The 24893-nt window shown below is 37.6% G+C and overlaps 1 protein-coding gene and 1 long non-coding RNA gene across 16 annotated transcripts in view; one reads left to right on the top strand and one right to left on the bottom strand.

Moving 5' to 3' along the window:
* The window catches only part of LOC138736712 (repulsive guidance molecule A-like), a 44335-nt gene that overhangs the window by 6236 nt on the left and 13206 nt on the right, over window positions 1–24893 (bottom strand). For 6 of the 15 annotated variants that reach the window (XM_069886651.1, XM_069886652.1, XM_069886638.1 and 3 more), the window contains 3 exons: window positions 10483–10584; window positions 8544–8635; window positions 3208–3707 (listed from right to left, as the gene is read on the bottom strand). In XM_069886651.1, the coding sequence (XP_069742752.1) occupies window positions 3208–3707; window positions 8544–8635; window positions 10483–10584 (694 nt within the window). The other 9 variants (XM_069886642.1, XM_069886643.1, XM_069886645.1 and 6 more) reach the window with 6 other exon arrangements.
* On the top strand, window positions 6640–23591 carry LOC138736717 (uncharacterized). Its single transcript, XR_011340527.1, has 4 exons — window positions 6640–6798; window positions 8000–8139; window positions 21561–21652; window positions 22865–23591. It is a non-coding gene; the product is annotated as an uncharacterized lncRNA (long non-coding RNA).

Raw genomic sequence — 24893 nt, 5'->3', positions numbered from 1 at the left:
AGGAATGAAGACAGAGGGATAGGGGAAGAGGGAGAGACAGGGGAAGGGCCTAATGGAAACTGGAAAAGTCAATGTTAATGTCATCTGGTTGGAGAGTGCCCATTAAGTATTGTTCCTCCAATTTGTGGTGGCCTCAGTTTGGCAGTGTACAAGGCCAGACTCAGTGTGGGACTGTGGTGCATAATTGAAATGGTTAGCCACTGGGATGTCCCTGAGATTAGGAGAGATGATGGTACAATGACTAGAGATAATTCTGAAATAAATTAGATTTTAAAGGAATTTTAAAGGAATTTTACTCTAAACTTTATATTTCAGAATTCAATATTACCTCTATGTCGGATTTATTAGATCATTTGAATTTACCAACTATTTCACAAGATAAACACACAAGTCTTAAAGCTCCTATTTCTCAAGATGAATTAATTGTAGCCATTTCTTCATTGCAATCTGGTAAAGCCCCAGGACCAGATGGTTATTTGTTGAATTTTAGAAATCTTTTTCTAAATCTCTGGTACCATATCTAAGTTCTGTGTTGGATGATTCATTTAAGGATGGGAAACTTCCCTTCTCTTTTAATGATGTGAATATATCCCTTATCTTGAAGAAAAGGAAGGAACCAACTGAATGTTCCTCTTATAGACCATTACCTAACGTAGATATGATTTTATCTAAAATTTGTCCATAGAATAGAGAATATTTTACCATTAATTATCAATACTGACCAGACATGTTTTATCAAAAACCATTACTTGTGTGATCATAATCTTCAGTTATTGAATATAATACTTTCCTTCCAACCCAATAATGAATGTGTTTTATTGCAGGATGTCGAAAAAGCATTTGACTGAGTTGAATGGAAAGGTGCGTTTGCAGTTTTAAAGACATTCAACTTTGGTCCAATTTTTATAAAGTGGATTAAACTAATGTATTTATGTCAAAGTGCTTCAATACGCTCAAATGCGCAACAATCACATTTTTTTAGGCTTTATAGGGGAATTCGGCAAGGTTGCCCATTAAGCCCTTTGTTTTTCGATCTTAGTTTGGAACTTCTAGTGACAGCTTTGTGGGATAGTAGAGAATTTAGTGGTATTTTTATAAAGGGAATTGAATATAAAATTTCCTTGTATGCAGATGATCTTTTGTTGTTTATTTGCAACCCTGAAACTTCACTACCAACTAAATTATCCTTATTTGCTCAATTTAGTCAGTTTTCAGGGTACAAAATAAATTTTCTTAAGAATTAATTGTTCGTCATTAAAGGATCTTTAGCAGTTTATGTCACTTTCCCTTTCAAAATAGTGAAAGACCAGTTCAAATGTTTGGGAATTACAATTATAAAGACTTGTAAGAATTTATTAAAATCATTTTTTTAGGTTTAATTAAACATACTAAAGAATCACTGTCATGATGGATACCTCTGTGTATAATGATAATTGGATGAATTATTGCAATTAGAATGAATAGTTCATCTAAATTTTTGTTTCTGTTCCAATCTATATCAATTTTTATTCATAAAACTTAATTTGATTCATTAGCTTTGATTATTTATTCATATATATGGGAAGGCAAACAGCCTCACATAAATAAAACTGATAGTTCAAAGAATCAAAAGGAATGGAGGGAGGTCTGTCTCTTCCAAACTTTAGATATTATTATTGGGCAGTTAATATATGAAATTTATTATTGTTATTATATTTTGATAGTGTAGATGATCATCCTGTTTAGGTAGAAATGGAATTGAATTTTTCTAGAAATCTAGCTATGTTGCCAGTTTTGGGCTCTTCCTGACCCTTTTTATTTTCAAATCTAACCAGGAATATTTGGAAGTATTCAAAGGCTTTTTGTCTTTTCATAGCTAGCCAGCAATGCCTGCTGCTTGGCTTTACAAACTGGGAAAGCAATTTCAAAGGGACGGCCTGTTCTTCCTTGCCCACATGCCACACACAGGACCTTGTCATTTAGGGTGGTATTTATGGTATTTATGACCAAGTTGAATTTGGAGAATTTGTAACAGACAAGATTATTCTTCTTCTACTGCATATGTCAGTGGTGAACACTACAGCCATTCTGTTGGGGGAAAAAAAATCATTCTGATTATCATCATTAATATAACATCAGTGGAAATTAACATAATTCTATTCTTTCAATGACTAACATAACAATTACAGCACGGAAACAGGTCATTAGGCCCTTCTAGTCCGCACTGAACCAAACACCCCTTTCTAGTCCCACCTCCCTGCACAATGCCCATAACCCTCCATCTTCTTCTCATCCATATACCTGTCCAACCTTTTCTTAAATAATACAATTGACTCCGCCGCCACTATTTCTCCCGGAAGCTCATTCCACACGGCTACCACTCTCTGAGTAAAGAAGTTCCCCCTCATGTTACCTCTAAACCTCTGCCCCTTAATTCTTAACTCATGTCCTCTTGTTTTAATCTTTCCTCCTCTTAACGGAAATAGTCTATCCACATCCACTTTGTCTATCCCTTTCATAATCTTAAATACTTTTATCAAATCCCCTCTCAACCTTCTACGCTCCAAAGAATAAAGACCTAATCTGTCCAATCTCTCCCTATACTCTAGATGCTTAAACCCAGGTAACATTCTGGTAAACCTTCTCTGCACTCTCTCCACTCTGTTTATATCCTTCCTATAATTAGACGACCAGAACTGCACACAGAACTCCAAATTAGGCCGCACCAACGTCTTATACAATCTCAACATCACCTCCCAACTCCTATATTCCATGCAATGATTGATAAAGGCCAGCATACTAAAAGCCTTCTTCACCACCCTATTCACGTGAGTTTCTACCTTCAGGGAACGATGTACCGTTACTCCTAAATCTTTCTGCTCTTCTGTATTCCTCAATGCTCTCCCATTTACCACGTATGTCCTATTCTGATTCTTCTTACCAAAATGAAGCACCTCACACTTATCAGCATTAAATTCCATCTGCCATTTTTCAGCCCACTTTTCTAAGCAGCCCAAATCCCTCTGCAATCCTTGAAAACCTTCTTCATTATCCAGTATTCCACCTATCTTAGTATCGTCTGCATATTTACTATTCTGTTACTGAGTGTTAATACCAATTTATGAGCATTAAATTTGAAGCCAATTAAATAAGCCAACTTTCCAGTGTACTATACCAGCAGTGAGAATGTCTGGCCACAAAATCCACCAGCTATTTGAAGGAAATCACCTTGCTGATTGCTGAAATGTTATGATGTGGTGAGATTGGTGCATTTGTCAATTGCAGGGATAAATAATTGTTGTCAATCACTGGCCATGCGCCCTGAACTTGGCAAGTCTGAAAATCATTGTAAAATGTTCGGATATGGAGGTTCCCAAAGATGCCACAGTGAAGGTAGGTTGGTTTCTGCTGCTGTTTAAAGTAAAAACTATTCTCATATTTGCAAGTGTCTGGCAGGTGTGGATTTTCTTGATTGTCAGCTGGCACCCGCTGTCTCGGTAATGAGACTTCTCCATCCTTTGAGCAGTTATGCTTGATCATTAAATCCTCAATTCCTTGCACAGCAGAATGGTAGGCCAGGTCTCCTCGGCAGAACCAAGAAGATCTCTGAGTACACTGTGAGTAAAACCGTAAAGCAATACAGAAGTCTTCATTCAGAGAATCGTCAAGATGTGATGTAGCAGAAACAAACTGTGAATTGCATCTGAGAATCCTGCACTGTGACATCACTGCAAAATGACAATAAATGTTAAGAATTTTTAATCAAGTCAAGTACAATCTGACAAAGCAACGTTCTCCAGTCCTCGGTGCAAAACACCAGCCATAACACACATACAAACAAACAATGCATACTGTATGCAGGACAAGTATTCATCTATACAAATAAATATTGTTTCATGAATATGAGAGTCTCGGTGTGAGCAGTTTCTTTGCTTGTTCAGCATTCTCACTGCTGTTCCCGACAGGAGCAGCTGAAAGACGCTGTGTGCTGGGGTCCTCAATGATTTTATGCACCATCTTCAGACAATGATCTTGGTAGATCACATCAGCGTTTACTATAATGATTAATACAGTGAAATATTTAGTTAAATCAGACTGCTCAAACTACAGGGGAATCACGTTGCTCTCCATTGCAGGCAAAATCTTCGCTAGGATTCTACTAAATAGAATAATACCTAGTGTCGCTGAGAATATTCTCCCAGAATCACAGTGCGGCTTTCGCGCAAACAGAGGAACCACTGACATGGTCTTTGCCCTCAGACAGCTCCAAGAAAAGTGCAGAGAACAAAACAAAGGACTCTACATCACCTTTGTTGACCTCACCAAAGCCTTCGACACCGTGAGCAGGAAAGGGCTTTGGCAAATACTAGAGCGCATCGGATGTCCCCCAAAGTTCCTCAACATGATTATCCAACTGCACGAAAACCAACAAGGTCGGGTCAGATACAGCAATGAGCTCTCTGAACCCTTCTCCATTAACAATGGCGTGAAGCAAGGCTGTGTTCTCGCACCAACCCTCTTTTCAATCTTCTTCAGCATGATGCTGAACCAAGCCATGAAAGACCCCAACAATGAAGACGCTGTTTACATCCGGTACCGCACGGATGGCAGTCTCTTCAATCTGAGGCGCCTGCAAGCTCACACCAAGACACAAGAGAAACTTGTCCGTGAACTACTCTTTGCAGACGATGCCGCTTTAGTTGCCCATTCAGAGCCAGCTCTTCAGCGCTTGACGTCCTGCTTTGCGGAAACTGCCAAAATGTTTGGCCTGGAAGTCAGCCTGAAGAAAACTGAGGTCCTCCATCAGCCAGCTCCCCACCATGACTACCAGCCCCCCCACATCTCCATCGGGCACACAAAACTCAAAACGGTCAACCAGTTTACCTATCTCGGCTGCACCATTTCATCAGATGCAAGGATCGACAATGAGATAGACAACAGACTCGCCAAGGCAAATAGCGCCTTTGGAAGACTACACAAAAGAGTCTGGAAAAACAACCAACTGAAAAACCTCACAAAGATAAGCGTATACAGAGCCGTTGTCATACCCACACTCCTGTTCGGCTCCGAATCATGGGTCCTCTACCGGCACCACCTACGGCTCCTAGAACGCTTCCACCAGCGTTGTCTCCGCTCCATCCTCAACATCCATTGGAGCGCTCACACCCCTAACGTCGAGGTACTCGAGATGGCAGAGGTCGACAGCATCGAGTCCACGCTGCTGTAGATCCAGCTGCGCTGGATGGGTCACGTCTCCAGAATGGAGGACCATCGCCTTCCCAAGATCGTATTATATGGCGAGCTCTCCACTGGCCACCGTGACAGAGGTGCACCAAAGAAAAGGTACAAGGACTGCCTAAAGAAATCTCTTGGTGCCTGCCACATTGACCACCGCCAGTGGGCTGATAACGCCTCAAACCGTGCATCTTGGCGCCTCACAGTTTGGCGGGCAGCAGCCTCCTTTGAAGAAGACCGCAGAGCCCACCTCACTGACAAAAGGCAAAGGAGGAAAAACCCAACACCCAACCCCAACCAACCAATTTTCCCTTGCAACCGCTGCAATCGTGTCTGCCTGTCCCGCATCGGACTGGTCAGCCACAAACGAGCCTGCAGCTGACGTGGACTTTTTTTACCCCCTCCATAAATCTTCGTCCGCGAAGCCAAGCCAAAGAAAAAGAAGACTATGGTAATCATTAATTCCACTAAAAGTATTCTTAAACTACCATTAAAAATCAACATTAATACATCAGATACATGGCGCATAATAGCAAAAACAACATAGCTTCAGGTACATTAGGGCCAAGGATAAAAGTCATTAACAGCTTCACAATGACTAAAATGAGACAAAAGGTAGATTTCATGTGAACACCACAGATATGATAGAACTGTAAGTAAAAATCATTAACATCACAGTACACATTATAATGGAAGCATTAAATTACTCTCTCTACAGATCCTGATCTGCCGAGTACTTCCAGCATTTTCTGCTTCTATTTGAAATTTTCAGCTCTGCAATATTTTGCTTTCATCTACAGGAATAGAACTAACCCATCTCCCACCATCCCCCTCTCCTACCCCTTCACTCAACCTGTTCAACCAGATCAGGGCTTATCTGTAACCAAGATCTATTTCCTCATGCTTGCTTTGAATTTCTCAATATCTTTGTCTCATAAAGTTCAATCTGATTTAAAATGAACAATTGGCCTTGGATCAATGGCTATTTTAGTTCTGACTGTTTCTAAACAGTGAAATACCTTAAACTTTTTGATGTTCATGGAATTTATTTTAACTATGTGTAATCTATTATTTTAATCCTGGTGATCAGCTATCTAAACTTTGACTTTGGACAATTTATCCTTGAACAGTGGGTAACAGTGAACTGACTGCAGTCCTCCTAATCTACTTAATTTTGACTTCATATAAACTACTCTTAATCTCTGTATTGTAATCCTCGAGACATAAAAGTAAGGATGCAACTTTTTTTACTACTTGAACCTGACCATGTGATTTTAGTAGTCATGGTCCACAAGGTTTCTTTAAGCACGCCACTATTTCAAGTTTTTCCACAGTTCATGAAGTACTTTCTTCTAAATTATTTTAGGTTAAAAGTGGATGGTCACACATTTACCTTTGCAAAATTCTGTTGTATTTTTTAGTGAGTGTTGCTTTGGGGGTTGGAAAAGGGTGAAAACAGTCACAGTTTACAACATTTCCAGACAGCTTGGCACCTGAGTCCAAACCAAAAACAGAGTTAATGCTCTCAATTAAAACCCAGAACAAGAGATTGACATCAATAAATTGTTATCAACAGATGTTGGGGTAAGTAGTCTACAATTTTCTGATTTTCTTCCATCATCTTTCCTAAATAGTGGAACAATGAGCTGAAGAAATGGTTCCCAAACCCATGCAATTTTATAACGCTACTGATGGAATCAACAATAACAAAATATTTGTGACTGAAGCTATTAGATCCTGGGAATTTGTCACAATTTAGTGTTTTATTAATAATAGGACAGGTATTGATACAAAATGAGGAAAATATCATTAATCATCCATAAGTACACTGGGACAGAGAGTAAATCTTTAGGAATACTAGTACATTTGTCTCTCTCCATTTCAACCATTATCTAGTCTTCTTCCCTTCATAATGGCTCATGAGAATTTTTCAGTCGAAAGTTACCCCATCTGGTTTTTGTTGTCACTGAATCATGTCTGCAATAAATTTCTTTGATGTGTGTTACAGTAACATTGTAATGTTACAATCATTTTATGTGATCAATTCATACAGCATACCCAAGATATTTCTGCAGGGTATTGGGACCAAGTCTTTTTGCAGCATTACTAGTCTTTCTCATTAAAGTTGATTTTCTATAATTGTGGGAAATTGATGAAAAGTGAAAGCAGTTTGTTTCCCATTTCAAATCAAAATATGTAATTGCTGGAAATCTGTAAAAAAAAAACCCACAGAAAATGCTCCAAATACTCAGTAGGTCCCACCTCATCTTTGAAGGATGAACAATTCAGGTCTATCACTTTCATCAGAACAAAGCAAAGTTTGAAAGCAGAAATATGAGAACTGCAGATCCTAGTATCTTGAGCAAACACAATGAAATTGGAGTGCCCCAGCAGATCAGGCAACATCATAGAGGGACACCATTGGTTAACATTTTGGGACAGGACCCTTGAGAAGGGTGTGTACTGAGGCGGCGCAATTAGCGCAACGCTATTACAGCACGATCTCTTGGGACCAGGGTTCAAATTCCTCTCTGTCAGTGAGGAGTTTGTACACTCTCCCCATATCTGTGTGGGTTTTCCCTGGGGAGTCCTGATTTCTTGCACTGTTCAAAATGTACAGGGGTTGTTGGTGAATTGGGTGTAAATCTAATTTTTTTTTGTGGTTCTTGCTTCATGTCTGCAGTAGCTTTCTTCTGTGAGTGATACAGTAAAGTTTTAAGGCCATTTCTCTCCATGTGTGCTGACTATCCTACTGAATGCAATCATCTTCTCATTGTTTGTCCAGAGTCTGTAATCAATAATATTTTAGGATGCAGAGAAAGAGAGGGAGTGGAGAATGTCTGTGATATGATGGAGATCAAGAGAGGCTTCATGATACATGTCGTGATGGTGCCAGCTGAGATAAGGTGCTGAATACTTGTTACGGTAAGTGATATTGCTAGAAATATCCAGCAATTCAGTGAGGAGAGATTTTACAGGTTGTTAAAGGTATATCAGAACTGGCCAGTTCTCTTTTATGTGCTCTCCACCTGCCATCCCTTTATTTTTGTGTTACTTAAAATATGTTTGATCTTTTTGCTAGTTCTAACAAAAGGACATTGATATCAAATGTTAACGGTATTCCCTGTTCTTCTTGAGCAGCTGAATCTGTCCATAACATTTCCTTTTTTTTAAATTAACATCTCTCCCAATATTTATTTTGGTTGAAGTTAAAAAGGAAGTAGAATATATAAACCATGTCTTCATATTTGAGCCTGCATTGTGAACAGGAAAACTACATGTTTGATCACAATTAATGGTATGGTGTGAAATGTAATAAAGATATTTACCTGAATCACAGAACCTATAAACCAACATGATTCTCAGCACAAGTTGAAGTTGCAGTGAAGAAAGGGAGCTGGGTATCATCTTTCCTATCGATCTGATCAAAGAACAAAGAATGTTATTACCCCCTCACCACCTCAGCCAATTGCACCATTATTACTCCTTACTGTCACCCTATTCCATTTTACCATTATTCCATTGCACCATTGTTTTTTTCTCACTACCCTACCTCTTTACACCATTATTGCACTTCATCACCGCACTACACACTTATTACTTCTGACCACCATTACACTTTCATTACTCCTTGCTACCTTATCCTTTTACATTTTCATCATTATCCTCACACTATATTCTATTACACTATTACTCTTTGCACTCAATCTCATGATGTAACATTACACCTCATTCCTACCCTATTACAACCCATACATTACACCGTTTTAAACTTCACAATGCATCCTATTATACTATTACCCCTTACACCTCACTGCACCACACCTGATTACATCATTACTCCATCCCTTTCACCACAATTAACTGTACTCCATTACTTCATCATCACCCTTACACCATATCCCATTACATCATTATCTCACACTCTATTCATTCGCATTAATACCCTTTCATCCTAATGTTACTCATCATTATGCCCACATTTCAATCTATTACAAAGGAGGTTGAAGAACGCAGAGCCCACCTCACTGACAAAAGACAAAGGAGGAAAAACCCAACACCCAACCCCAACCAACCAATTTTCCCCTGCAACCGCTGCAACCATGTCTGCCTGTCCCGCATCGTACTTGTCAGCCACAAACGAGCCTGCAGCTGACATGGACATTACCCCTCCATAAATCTTCATCCGCGAAGCCAAGCCAAAGAAAAATCTATTATACTATTATCTTTATATCCCATTATCCCTTAAATTCTATCCTATTTCAGATGATTAGTTCTAATACATTCCATTACACAAACATGATCTCTTGCAGGATCCACCACTGTGTGTCTGTTAATCACATGGATCAGAAATCAATCCTTAAATGCATATCGCATCAGAATAGTCACACATCATGGAAACAGCCTAATCTGCCCTTGGCGACCAAAATGCCCACACTTCAGTAGTGCCACCTTCTTTCATTTGGCCCATATCCTTCTACAGCTGCCCTCAGTATCTGCTTCAACCATGTCCACATGCAGTCTGATCCATCCACCCATTACCCTCTGTCTAAAAAAAGGTTACCCCAAAGGTTCCTATTAAATCCCTAACCCCTTACCTTAAATCTACGTCCTTTGGTTACTGATTTCCCCTACAGAGACAAAAAGAAACTCTGCGTTCACCCAATCTATTCCTCTCATGATTTTGTATCCCTCTGTGAGATCACCCCTCATCCTCCTAAACTCCAAGGAATAAAGCCTTTGCTTGCTCAACCTCTCCCTATAGCTCAGGCCTCTGAGTCATGGCAACATCCTTGTAAATCTTCTCTGCACCCTCTTCAGCTTGTCATCTTTTCTGTTGCACAGTAACCAAACTCAACAAGGGGCCTTATACAACTGCAACATGACCTCTCAACAATATAAACTCAACAAGGGGCCTTATACAACTGCAACATGACCTCTCAACTTTTATATAATTGATTGATGAAGGCCGAGGTGATGAAAGCATATTTTACCACTGTATTTACCTGTGACTCAAAGTTCAAGATTCTATATACCTGTGCTCCTAGATCCCACTGCTCATCAACACTTTGCAGACCCCTACCATTCACTGTGTAGACCCTACCCAAAATGCAACATGTTAGACTTCCCAAAATGCAACACCTCACATTTCTCTGTATTAAGATCTATCAACCATTCACCTGTCCAAACAATCAAGATTCCTGCTGAAATTTTTGGCAACAGTCTTCACTATCTACAATACCAGACCCTTTAGTGTTATCCTCAAACCTGCTTGCCATGCCTTTTATGTTTTCATCCAAAGCATTGATGTAGATGACAAAGAGCAATGGACCCAGCAAGGTTCGCTGTGGCACACCAGAGGCCTCCATTCTGAAAAATAACATTCTAACATCACCCTCTCCTTTTTAAAATTTTTTAAAAGCCAATTTTTAAAGTTTAATTTAATTTTAATTTAGAAATACAGTGCAGTAACAGGCAATTCTGGCCCATGAGTCCACACTGTCCAAAAACACCACATGACAATTAACCTACTAATCCTGTACATTTTTGGAACATGGGAGGAAATTGGAGCCCATGGAGGAAACCAACACTGACATAGGTGGCATGGTTGGCATAGCGATTAGCGCAACGCCCTTACAGCACCAGTGATTGGGACCAGGGTTCGAATCCCACAGTGTAAGGAGTTCGTACGTTCTCCCCAAGTCTGTGTGGGTTTTCCCCAGGGGCTCCAGTTTCCTCCCACCGTTTGAAACACACTAGGGGTGTAGATTAATTGGGTGTAAATTGGGCCGCACAGACTCATGGGCTGAAATGGCCTGTTAGTGTGCTGTATGTCTGAATATCTAAATTTTAAAAAATTGTTTAAAATTTTTAAATTTAAATTTAAATCATACAAACTCCTTACAGGCACTAAAATAATGTTGCAGCCTACCATGTGGAATTTTATAAAATGCCTTGAGATAGATGTATATATATATACACACACGAATGCCTTGATATATAAAATGTCTACAGCTCTGCCCTCATGAATGTTTTTGGTCACATCTTCAAATAACTCAATTAGATTTGTGAGATACAGTATAACAACCTCCCACGTAAAGATCTGTGCTGACTATTCCTAATCAGTACATCTTCTTCCTCAGAATACTGTCTAGTAACAACAACAGATTAACAATCACATTATTTATTAATTATTAATTAATTAAATACAAATAAAAATGTTAACAAGATTAACCATAACAGCCTACGCTCACTGATCTGTAGTTCCGAGACATTTTCCTGCAGCCTTCTTGAATATTTTCCACTCTCCAATCTTCTGGCTCCTCACCTGTACTTAATGACAACTCATAAATCTCAGCCAGGGCATGTGCAATTTCCTCTCTAGCTTACCATAGTGTCCTCAGATATATCTGATCAGGTGCCCAGATTTTTCAACTTCCATACACATTAGGATCTTTGACACCTCCTCAACAGTAATACTGACTGTTTTCAAGCCACTACCATTGACTCCCCAATCCTTCTGTCTTTCTCCACAGTAAAATCAGAGGAGAATTACTCATTGAGGACATTGCCTATCCCCTGTGGCTCCACACAATGTTGACTACATTGAGTCCTGGGGGGGTCCCATTCTTTTCCCCTGGTTACCCCTTTTCCATTTATAAACTTATCAACAATAATCCCAAGAGATTTTATCTTGTTGAGATCCTGTGCCCTATTTATCCTCCTGATTTCCTTTTTAGGCTTGTCCATCAGTTCCAAAAATTCCTCCAGTTCCCTTGATCCCAACTGATTATACCTGCTCCATGCCTCCTTTTTTACTCTTGATCAGAACCTGAATTATTCTCAAGCTACCCCACACTTGCATTTTTGACCCTTAACTCCAACAGCAACATGTATATCCTAGACTCTTGTCAATACACTTTTAAAAACATCCATTTTCCTAACATCCCTCTTCCTTCAAACAACCTGTTCCAATTAACTTGAGCTAGTTCTTGTCTTATACCAGTATAGTTTTATACTTGCCCACAGCTTATTGTGCTTCCTTTTATCTCTCACTCAATGCATTTGTTGTCTCAATGGAAAGTCCATTCAGTTCATAAACATCTACATTTTTCAGACAAATTAAAACTATCAAATCCTGGTTCAGAACTTACAGATGTTCTCTGTATCCCTGGACTTTATCTGTTTAGAGATAGTGAAATGTTTACTTCAGTGTAAATTTGCAGAAGAGATAATAATTAATCTGTGAAATAGTTTTTTTCCATCATAGTGAAAGAAAATGGATTGGCTAATGACTAGTGTGCTAAACAACAGTGTGGCTGAAGGATTTCATAAATCAGCAAGTATTGGAACTGATTTTTCTTGCTTATTCAGTCGGAAGGAGCTGTGGAATCCTACCAAATGGGATCTAAATAAATTAATTAGCTATAGTGGAAGTATGAGTAATGGGAACATACAGGAATTTGCAGATGCTGGAATCTGAAGCTAAACACAATCTGCTGAAGGCAAAAAAGATTGGACGGAAAAGAGGAATTATGAAAGGTTAGCAAGTAATATCAAAGATGATACTAAAAGCTTTTTTAAATAGATAAAGAATAAAAGTAGACATAGGACAAATAGAAAATTATGCTGGAGAAATTGTAATTGGAGACAAGGAGATGACAGAGGAAATAAATGAATATTTTGGATCAGTCTTCACTGTGGAAGATATTAGTAGCATACCAGACTCTCATATCTCCTCAGGAGAGAAGAAAGTGTGGTCAAGATCACGAGAGAAGGTACTTGGGAAGCTAAATGGTCCAAGGGTAGATAAGTCTCCCAGACCAGATGGAACACACCCTCAGGTTCTGAAGGAGACAACTATAGAGATTGTGGAGACATTGGTAATAATCGAGTAATTAATGGAGTCTGGCTTGGTTCCAGTCGACTGGAGAATCGCAAAGGTCACTCTGCTGTTTAAGAAGGGAGTGAGGCAGTAGAAAGGAAATTATAGACCTATTAGCCTAACATTGGTGTTGGAGTTGATTGTCAAGGATAAGATTATGGAATACCTCAAGGTGCATGTAAAGATAGGCCCAAGTCAGCATGGTTTTCTTAAAGGAAAATTATGCCTGAAAAATCTATTGCAATTTTTTGAAGCGATCACAAATAAGAGAGACAGAGGAGATGCAGTGGATGTTGCGTATTTGAACTTTCAAAAGGCATTTGACAGGGTGCCATACATAAGGCTGTGAAACAAGATGAGAGTCCATAGAATTACAGGAAGGATACTTGCATGGATAGAGCAGAGGCTGGTCAACAGGAAACAGAGAGTAGGAATAAAGGGATCCTATTCCAGTGGAATTCCACAGGGATCAGTGTTGGGGCTGCTTCTCTTTACTTTGTATATAAATGATTTGGATTATGGAATAGACAGCTTTGTGACTACATTTGCAGATGATACCAAAATAAGTATGCGGGGGGGCGGTTGTGCTGAGGATACTGAAAAGCAGCAGAAAGACTTGGATGGATTAAGAGAATGAGCAAAGAGGTAGCAGATGAAATACAATGTTGAAAAGTGTATGGTCAGGCACTTTGGTACAAGAAAGACAAGCAGCCTATTATTTAGATGGGGAGAAAATTAAAAATTCCAAGGTGCAAAGGGATTTGGGAGTCCTCATGCAGGATACGCTAAAGGTTGTCCTCTAGGGGGGCATGGCCATGTGAGGACTTAGACAGACGTGTTTTGGTTGAGCTCTCTATGAAGAGTATCAAAAAGACAGTTAAAATCTCAAAATCAAAAATCTTTTCACCAAAAATGGATAAAGCAAGTACTAAGGGACCACGGCAGCCAAAAACAAAAACCAAGGAAGCTTCTACTCAGCCAGGAGCTTCGAGCAAAAGCAAGAAAAGGAGTGGCACAAGAGTGGCCTTGGAACTGGCAGATGCCCGGGAGCACTGGGGAGTCAGGACAAGACCTAAATATTATTCTGGAAAAAATGGAAAATTTGTGTAATCGCTTTATAGAGGTGAAATTGCAATGAGAGACATGTCAGAGAGAATGACTGAAATTAAAGAAATTGTTGAAGATTTAATGTAGCAAATGACCCAAGTAGAAATTGACTTGGAGAAATCACAAGAAAAGTTAAAGCTATGCAATAAGATGTGAAGAAATGGGATTTGGACAGACAAGGTATGCTGGATGAGATCAACCACATGAGAATATCAGCAGATGTAACAATGTCCAAATTATTGGGTTGAAAGAATGGATTAAAGGGAGAGACCTGGTGAACTTCTTTGAAACATGGATCCCACAAGTACTGGGAGAAAATAAATTCAAAGAAAAATTAAAGATAGAAAGGGCTCACCAGACCCTTGGACTCAGAAGAGCCGACGATCAGCAACCACGACTGGTTCTGGTTAAGACTTTTGAGTTACCAGGAACGGGAGACAATTCTGGGAGCAGCTTATGAATACTCTAAACAAAACAGTGGTCTGCCCAAGATTTACCATGAAAAAGTGCTATTCTTTCAAAATTTTAGTCCTATTTTGATTAAACAAAGGAAGAAGTTAGGCGATGTAAAAAGACAACTGCATTCTTAAAAATTTGAAATACTCAATGATATACCCTGCGTCTCTGAGGGTCAAAGTAGCAGAAGGTAATCAGTGATTTTTCAAGACTAAGAATGAGGTGGAAGATTTTAATGAAGATTATGATAAGATTAACATTTCAAAAAGGAGAATGAGAAAAATGTTTACAATGGGACTAAGTAAAAATTATATTTTTGCATCATCTTGTATTTATTGTTAGAAAGGAAATATTATTGAAATGTTCACGGAGAGCTCAAGAAAAAGAGTGGAAACTTAGCAGCAGGGTAGAGACTCGGGTCTAAGGGAGATAAAGGCCAGGAGAGGACCATTTTTACAAGATGGCGTTAAAGAGAGGGGCTCTTCTTCCTCGGAAGATTCTGCAGGCTTTTTCAAGATTTTCTGTTTACGTCACTGTCAGGGCATGGATGTGCTTCTTAAAGGTGAAATATCACTATTATTTAAGCAAACAAAAAAAGGTTTCACTGCAAAAGAATATTTGTTTAAAAATTGGTATGGTTAGAATGAAGAAGTCTCTGACAAACTATCACCAACACCTCACATCTGAGACCAGGGGAACCAACACATTCAACCACTGCTACACCACCATGAAAAACACATACCGAGCCATAGCACAACCACACTTCAGTAAGACTGATCATCTGGGTGTATTTCTACTCCAGGCATACAAGCAGAGACTGAAGATCACAGCATCAGTGGTGAATACGGCAAAGGAATTGTCGAGAGAGGTGAAGGAGCATCTACAGGACTGCTTTGAATCAGTGGACTGGAACATATTCAAGAAGTCCATAAATTTGAATGAATATGCAACAGGTGTTCATCATGACCTGTGTGGATGAGTGTGTGCCCATGCGCAAATACCAAGCGTTCCCCAACCAGAAACCCTGGATGAATCAGAAAATCTGCAACCTGCTGAGGGAGAGAACAAAAGCACTCAAGGCCAGGGAATAAGATCTTTACAAGAAGTCCATGTGCGACCTGTGGAAGGCCATCTCCGAAGCAAAATGGCAATATTGGAGGAACCCAGAGACAAACACAGATACATTCCAGCTATGGCAGGGAGTGCAAGCCATTACAGCCTACAAAGTGAAGGCAAACACTTTAGATGGCTGTGATGCTTCATTACCTGATGAGCTGAACATCTTCTATGCCCACTTTGAGAAGAAGAATCAAACAAGGTCTACTAGAATCCTTGAAAAGGCTGAAGACCCTGATCTAAGGGTGATGTAAAAACATCATTCAAATGGGTGAACCCTTGCAAGGAGTCAGGCCCTGACAGTGTACCTAGCAGGGTACTGAAAATCTGTGCCAACCAACTAGCCAGAGTGTTCATGGACATTTCAAACTCTCACTATGGCAGTCAGAGGTTCCCACCAGTTTCAAAAGGGCATCAATCATCCCAGTACTCAAGAAGAATATTTTGGGCTACCTCAATGACTACTGCCCAGTGGCACTAACTTCTATTGTGAATGAAATGCTTCAAGAGGCTGGTCATGGCCAGAATTAACATGTACCTAAGTAATGATCTGGACCTACTGCAATTCATCTATCGTCACAATCACTCCACAGCAGATACAATATCGCTGGCTCTCCACACAGCTCTGTATCACCTTGAAAACAGCAATTCATAGACTACAGCTCGACCTTCAATACCATTATTCCCTCAGTGCTGGTCAAGAAGCCTCAAACTCAAGGCCTCTGTACCCACCACTGCAACTGGATCCTTGACTTTATCATTGAAAGACCATCAAAAGAATATCAAACATCTCCTCCCTCACTGATTATCAACACAGACACACCCCAAAGATGCATGTTTAGCCCACTGCCCTACTCATACACCCACGACTGTGTGGCCAGGCATAATTCCAGTGCCATCTCAAAGTTTGCCTATGACACCAAAGTTGTCGGCAGAATCACAAACATCAATGAGGAAGTGTACAGGAGGGAGATCAGCTCATTGAATGGTTTACCGACAACAACCTTGCGCTCAACATCAGCAAAACCAAGGAGATGATTGTGGACTTCAGGAGGAAGTCAGGGGAAAATGACCCAGTCCTCATCGAGGTTTCAGCAGCGGATAGGGTCGAGAATTTCAAATTCCTGGGGGGGGGGGGGGTTAAAATCTCTGAGGATTTGTCCTGGAACTTCCACATTGATGCAATTACAAAGAAGGCTATACTTATGAGGTGTCTGAGGAGATTGATAGGTCACACAAAACTCTCAGCAACTATGGAGTACTATGGAGAACATTCTGGCTGGTTGCATCATTACCTCGTATGGAGGCGCCAACTCTCAAGACAAGAATAATTCGGCCTGTGACATCACAGGCACCAGACTTCACTCTATTAGGGACATCTACAAGGGGTGGTGTCTTAAAAAGGCAGCCTCTATCCTCAAAGACCCCCAGCCCTCTGTCATGCCCTCTTCACTCTTCTACCATCAGGAAAATGGTACAAGAGCCTAAAGACAAGAACTCAGTGGCACAGGACAGTTTCTTCCCCGCTGCCATCAGATTCCTAAATAATTAATGAGCCAAAGACATTGCCTTACTTTTTCGTGCACTATTATTATTATTTTTATTTTATTTTATTTTTTATAGTAATGTCATAAGATGATTATAACAGGAACGTTTGCTCTCTGATGCTGCTGCAAAACATCATATTTTATGACTTGTTCATGACAATAAATCCTGATTCTGATGTTAAAGTGTATTAGTCTTAATGTTAATGGACTAAAAAGAATGGTGAAAAGGAAGCGTGTCTTGTCACACTTTAAAAAATTAAAGGCAGATGTAGTCTTTCAACCAGAAACACACCTTACCAAATCAGAACATGCTAAATTAAAAAGAGGATGGGTGGGACAAGTAATATTGACTTCATTTGGCTCAAAGGAAAGAGTCGAGATTTTAATTAATGAGAATAATAGAATAGAAGATACATCAATTGGCCATACTGTAAGATTTGTAATGGTACATTGGAAATTTTATGCAGAATTATGAACATTTATGAATATTAATGCACCAAATTATGACGATGAAGCTTTTATGAAGGATATTGTTTTAAAAGCAGCAGAGCGAAGACAAAATATATTGGTTGGGGGAGATTTTAATTTTTGTTAGGATCCAATACTGGATAAGTCAGCAAGAACAGTAACAATGACAAAAATTGCAAAAACAACATTATAGTTTATGAAGTATTTAAATTCGATTGATATATGGAGGCAACTTAACCCTGTAGAAAGAGTCTATTCATCTACTCAAGGATGCATGATTCACATACAAGGATTGATTTGTTTTTAATGTCTGCACAGTTAAAAAGTAGAGTGGTAAAGACGAAATATTTGGCGAGACTTCTATCAGATCACTCGCCATTAATGTTAACTATTGCGATAATGAAAATACAAGAAAGTATGTATAGATGGCATCCAAATGCCACATTGATAAGAAGGAAAGACTTCTGTGAGCTTATTAGGAGACAGATAGGACTGTTTTGTGAAACTAATCTCCCTTCCACTGATAATAGTTTTTTAATATGGGGCACGCTTAAAGCTTTCTTGTACAAAAAAATCTCAAAAAAGATTTACTATATACTACAGAATTGGACGGTCTGAGAAAGATAAAACAAAAGTGGAAAAAGAATATGAAAGAACAGGGTTGCAAGAAAAGTATAGACTATTGGAGAGTAAAAAGCTTAGATATAACACATTACAAATGTATGAAATGAAAAACACTATATTAAAAACTAGCAAAAATATTATGAATTAGGAGAACGAGGACACAAAATCTTATCTTGGCAAGTAAAGGCAGAGGAGTCATTAAGAATGATAAATGAAATCAGATCAGAGGCTAATATTTTAACATATAGTCAAAAATAAATAAATAATATTTTTTGACAATGCAATACAAAAGTATACAAATCAGAATTACTAGGAGACAAAAATGTGATGGACGAATTTTTAGTGAATGTTAAACTTTCAAAACTAGAGGATAGAGAAAAGATCAATTTAGATCCCCCTTTCAGAAGAGAAGAAATCGAGAAGGCTTTGGGCACTTTACAAGCTAATAGGTCCCCAGGGGAAGATGGGTTCCCACCCAAGTTCTATAGACAATTTAAAGATTTATGATGGATGTACTGGACCAGGCAGTGGAGACCCAGACTCTCCCAGAATATTTTTCAACTGCTATAATTACGGTGCTACCGAAGAAAAATAGAGACTCTTAAAAACCTCATCATGTAGACCTATAGTACTTTTGAATGCTGACTATAAGATATTAGCAAAGGTGCTAGCCAATAGTTTGGGACATTATCTGCCAAAATTAATACATACTGATCAGGTGGGATTTGTTAAAGGGAGACACTCTTCAAATAGTCTGGACAGACTATTAAACATAATACATAAGGCAAAATCAAAGCTGAATCCAAGTATAACAATCTCCCTGGATGCAGAAAAAGCATTCGATCCTTGGGCAGAGAATTCCTCAGATTCATCATTCTCTGTGAGAAACAGCTCCTCCTCATCTCTGTCATAAATCTATTTTTCTGAATCTTGAGGCTATGTCTCCTAGTTTTAAGCTCACCTACTGGTGGAAACAATGTCCCTGCTTCTATATTATCCATTCTTTACATAAGTTTCCCTCTCTTTCTTTTAAACTCTAGTGAGCATTGTGGCAGATAGTTTCACCTCTTATCATAGGTTCATCATCTCCAGAATTATCCCAGTGAACCCCCATGCTTCCAAGGCCAGTATTTCCTTTCTCAAGTAAGGAGTCCAGAACCATGCACAATATTCCAGGTTTTGCCTCACAGTATCCCGTAAAGATACAGCAGAACAGCCATGCTTTTGTATTCAATCAATCTAGCAATGAAAGCTAGTGTTTCATTTACCTTTTTGATTACCTGTTGCGCCTGCAACCCAACCTTTTATAATTCATGCACAAGCTCTCCCAAGTACCAATGCACAACAGCTCCTTGCACATTTCACATTTCATCCCACAAGCTTCTGCATGCAGTGTATCGTCCTTTGCCATTTCCACCAACTGCAGCAGAGTCCCAATACATTTCATCTTTTCTACCTCCCTTTCTTATTTCCAAAGGGACCATTCTCTGCATGAACACCCGGCCCACCATTCCTCAACATGACAGCTGTACTATAGATCTTGGCCAACACAATGAATTGTTATGATGAGTTAGTTATGATGGTTGAAATAAATTCCATTCTATCCCAGGCCAGATGACATTCAATCCTATCCCTAACTTTAGTGTTTCTTCTCCATTTAACATGGAGGACCAGTGACTCTTCAGCTTAGAGAGGGTAGTTAGTGAATGGAATAGGTTTCTAGCCACAATAAAAGCAATTGATTACACTGAGCAATTGCAGCTATGTTGTCATCTAAAGGCACAGAAGGTGGCCTCTGCAGCATTCTTGTTGACAGATTTAATAGTAGATTAGAAATTTGTTTCCCAATTACATGTCTGTGCTACTGGTAATTTTCCCTTTTCAATGCAAGGCATTTACTGCTAATTGCATGGCTGGTACACTTATATGTACCAATGTTTCTTTGAATACAGTTCATACATAAAAGCAGCTTAATTAAAAAATAAGTACACACACAACCCTGATAGAAAAACCAAGAATTAAATGGCAGAAATAAATAGCAGTCTGCAGTGAACTTCTAAAAAATTATATCTGCGCAGTAAAAATAACTAAGTGACTCTGAAATAATGCTGCTTTACTGCTCTGGGAATGGTTGATGTTCCTACTTGCTTTTTTTTCAATCTTATTGATTTTATAATAATAAAACATATAAATGCATAGTGTATATGGAATACATAGTAAGTACAGAAAGTAACACAACACTTTATACAAAACTAGAATAATTAGTACCCATATCACTAAACACTTCTAAACACTAAATTAAGGAATGATATGAAATATTTTATTATAATATCTATCCTCACTACCTAGACTTGAGTGGTATGGTGAAAAGATTAGTACTCTGCTTCAGAAAAAGCATGATAAAAGAACATAAAATTATCATCAACATTGTCATTGTTCTAAAAGTTCTGAAAATAATTCACAAATGATCCCTACATATTTTGAAAATTCATATTTGTATCAGTTACAGAGCATCAGATTTTCTCTAAATTAAGGCAAAACGTGATTTCATATAACCATTGAGCATGAGTGGTGGAGCAGCATCCTTCCTCCATAAGGGAAGTAAAAGATATTACTTGACATTTAGTTGGCATTAAAGTCATGCCATTCTCTCCAGTAGTGCCGAAAAGAGCAACTAAAGGATTAGGCTCTATGTTTAAGTCAAGAATTATTGATAAAAGTCTCAAAAACTTCTGTCCAGTATCTTCTAAGGATCAAACAAGTCCAAAACATATGAATTAATGTAAGTAACATCCCCTTTGTTTCATCTGTCACAATGAGGGCTCATATTCGAGTAGAAATGAGAAAGTCTATCTTTGGATATGTGATCTCTATGGACTAGTTTCAATTGTAAGAGAGAATGGTAAGCACATAATGATGAGGTATTAACCAATTTAAAGATAAAAACCCAACTCTCTTTTGATATAGAAAAATACAAGTCCTGTTCCCATGCTCTATTAATTTTATCTAAAGGAGCTTTACTTGACATTAAGAATAAATTAGTTTTCTTTCCAATGAGTGAATTTTACTGGTTACTGAGTGAATGCAAAATGAATAAATATATAATTACTAGAATATAACAAGTGTTCCATTTTTATTACAAGGCAAGTTTAATACAAGGTCCTGGAAATTAAAGAATGCCGTAAGTCCGACACAGAACTGAGGAGCATATAACATAAAATACAGCTTACATCAGGTCAGTGGACTGCAGACTGTTGACAACTGGGCTACTTGTCAGGGATATTTCAGAGATTAGACCACTCTGATGCCATCAGAAACCCAAATCAATGGAGAGAGAATTGAATTGAAATACATAAAGTTTGAAATCCTGGCAAGCCAAAGGAAGATCTTGTGCTGAGGATTGTGGGGAATATTCTACATCCATGCACGAATGTGATAATGGCAGTCATCAGTTAATATGTAACTCTGTGTTGCTATGAGAGGCTAATCTGAGACTGTTCAAAGGAGCAGAGTATATTGGTGAGAGATTTGAACTTAATAAATGTGTGGAGAAGAATTCATCCTAGAGAAAGAAATTACTCTTTTTATTCAAATAGATATGACTCATATTCCAGAATTAATTTATTTCTAATTACAGCACAGCTACAGGGTAGGATATTAGATGCAGAATATAAAGCAACAATTTTATCTGATCATTCGCCTTTACTAATGACGATTACAATGCCAGACAAAGAGAAATCAGTTTATAGATGAAGATTGAATTCACCATTATTAAAAAGATAAGATTTCAAAGATTTTATTAGAGAACAAATATAACTTTTTTTGTGATACAAATCTGAACTGTGTGATTGACAAATGTGTAATATGGGGCACTTTGAAAGCATATCTGAGAAGTCAAATTATAAGTTTTACATCAAAAAGAATTACATGAAAGAGGTAGATCGATTAGAACAAGAAATAACATTCTTGGAAAAAACAGACAATTAATTAATAAAAAAATTACAATATAACACACTACAAACCTACAGATCAGAAAAGGCTATCACAAGAACCTAACACAAGTATTATGAGTTTGATGAAAGATCACATAAAAACTTGCATGGCAATTGAAAGCAGAACAGTTATCAAGAATGATTAATGCAATTAAAAATGATTTAAATGTTATTAATTACAAACCTCAAAGAAATAAATGAATCATTTAAGAAATTATATTCTAAATTGTATAGTTCAAAGTCTTTATGAGATGAGAATAAAATAGATAGACACCTATCTTGGATACATTTACCTACACTGAACATGGTAGAACAATCAGAATTAAGCACTAGTTTTACACAATTAGAAGTGAAAGAAGCAATTAGTTCTTTACAAAGTAATAAAGCACTGAATTTTATAAAGAATTTAAAGATTTATTGATTCCTATTTTTTTCTTTGTTTTCCTATTTTTAAGGAAAAGCTTGATCAAGCATCAAGAAACATCACTTCCAGAATTATTTTCAACAGCAATAATTACAGTGATACCAAAAAAGATAGAGATACTTTGAAACCTTGATAATACAGACATATCTCATTACTGAATGCAGATTATAAGATACTCTCTGAAGTACTGGCAAATAGGATGAATAAATTATTACCTAAATTAATTAATATGGACCAAACAGACTTTGTTAAAAAGAGACAGTCAACAGATAATGTGGCTAAATTACTCACCATTATACATTTAGCACAAAAAAGAAAAGTCCCAAGTGTCACTGTGGCCTTAGATGCAGAAAAAGCTTTTGATAGATTGGAATGGGATTTTTTTGTTTGAAGCTCTGGATAAATTTGGATGAGGACAAACTTTTATAAATTGGATTAAGGCACTATATAATGACCCTAAAGCAAAAGTAGCAACCAATGGTCAGATATATATTTCATTTCAACTGATGAGATCAAGTAGATAGGAATGCCCTTTATCTCCAACTTTGTTTATATTAGCTATAGAGCCATTAGCAAAAGTAATTAAATGTGATTTGGAAATTAAAGGATTTAAGGTTGGTCAAGAAGAGTACAAAATTAGTTTGTTTGCAGATGATGTGTTAATATATCTTTAAGGAAATAACAAGTGAATTTAGAAGAATATGATAATATTTCTGGTTATAAAATAAATTGGGATGAAAGTGAAATTATGCCTCTTACAGAAGGAAATTGTACTCTTTATCAGAGAAATACTCAATTTAAATGGCTAAAAGATGGGATTAAATATTTAGGGATTTGTGTGGATAATAATTTTAAAAATGAATACAAATTGAACTACTTTACATTACTTTAAAAAGTTGACGATGATTTTAAAAAATAGATGACTCTGCCTATAACATTAATAGGAAGAGTTAATTATATAAAGATGAAAATATTTCCAATAATTCAATATCTTTTTCAAACATTACCTACATTACATCCACAACATTTTTTCCAAGAATTAAATAAATATGTAAGGAAATATCTTTGGAAAGGTAAAATGTCAAGAGTCTCTATATAAAAAAAAACTAACATGGAAATATGAACAGGGAGGTTTACAACTCCCTAACTTTAAGAATTAATTATCAAGTGGCTCAAATGAGATTCCTTGCATCTTTCTTTGAAGAAGCAGAAAAGATGGCATGGGATAAAATAGAACTAGAAAAAATAGGAGAGAGGTTAGCAGAGGAATTCCTATACAAATGGGATTCAAAATTATTAATTGGAGCTAAAGAGAGACTATTGTTGAAATATTTGATTACTATTTGGAATAAAATAAATGATGAAATTGGAACAAGAAGTATATCACCTAAATTGCCTTTGATTCAAAACCAGCTTGTTCCTTTTTCAAAAGATCATTTGTTTTTAATCATTTGGTCCAATAAGGAGCATTAAAAATATTGAAAATTGTTATGAACAAGACCAATTGATGTTATTTGAACAATTGAGGAACAAATATGGAATACCTAATAATACATTATTTTGTTATTTCCAACTGAGAGCATTCATAAGGGAAAATTCAGAGATGTGGTTACCTATTCGTAGTGAGGTGGAAACTCTCATTAGTAAAGGAAACACAAAGAAATTTACATCAGTTGTATATCTTTTACTGCAAAAAGGAACTATTAAGCAAGGACTGCATACATCTAGACAGAAATAGGAGCTGGACCTGAACATCACACTTGATGAGCAAAGATCGTTTGATTTCTGTCAAGATAGCATGACAAATACTATTAATGTAAGATATAGATTGGTTCAATATAATTTCTTACATTAATTATATTTAGCTCCACAAAAATTGAATAGAATTAAATCAGATTTATCAAATCAATGTTTTAGGTGTGGTGAAGAGATGGGTTCTTTTTTTACACTCAACTTGGTCATGTTCTAATGTAAAACCCTTTTGGGTAGACTTAGGGGAATTTTTAGAACAAGTTACATGTGTAATATTTCCATTACACCCAGACTTATTCTTACTGGAG

This window comes from Narcine bancroftii, chromosome 6 (genome assembly GCF_036971445.1).
Source record: "Narcine bancroftii isolate sNarBan1 chromosome 6, sNarBan1.hap1, whole genome shotgun sequence".
NCBI lineage: Eukaryota > Metazoa > Chordata > Chondrichthyes > Torpediniformes > Narcinidae > Narcine > Narcine bancroftii.
Note: the sequence above shows the minus strand (reverse complement) of the source record. Positions and strands in the feature narration are given on the sequence as shown.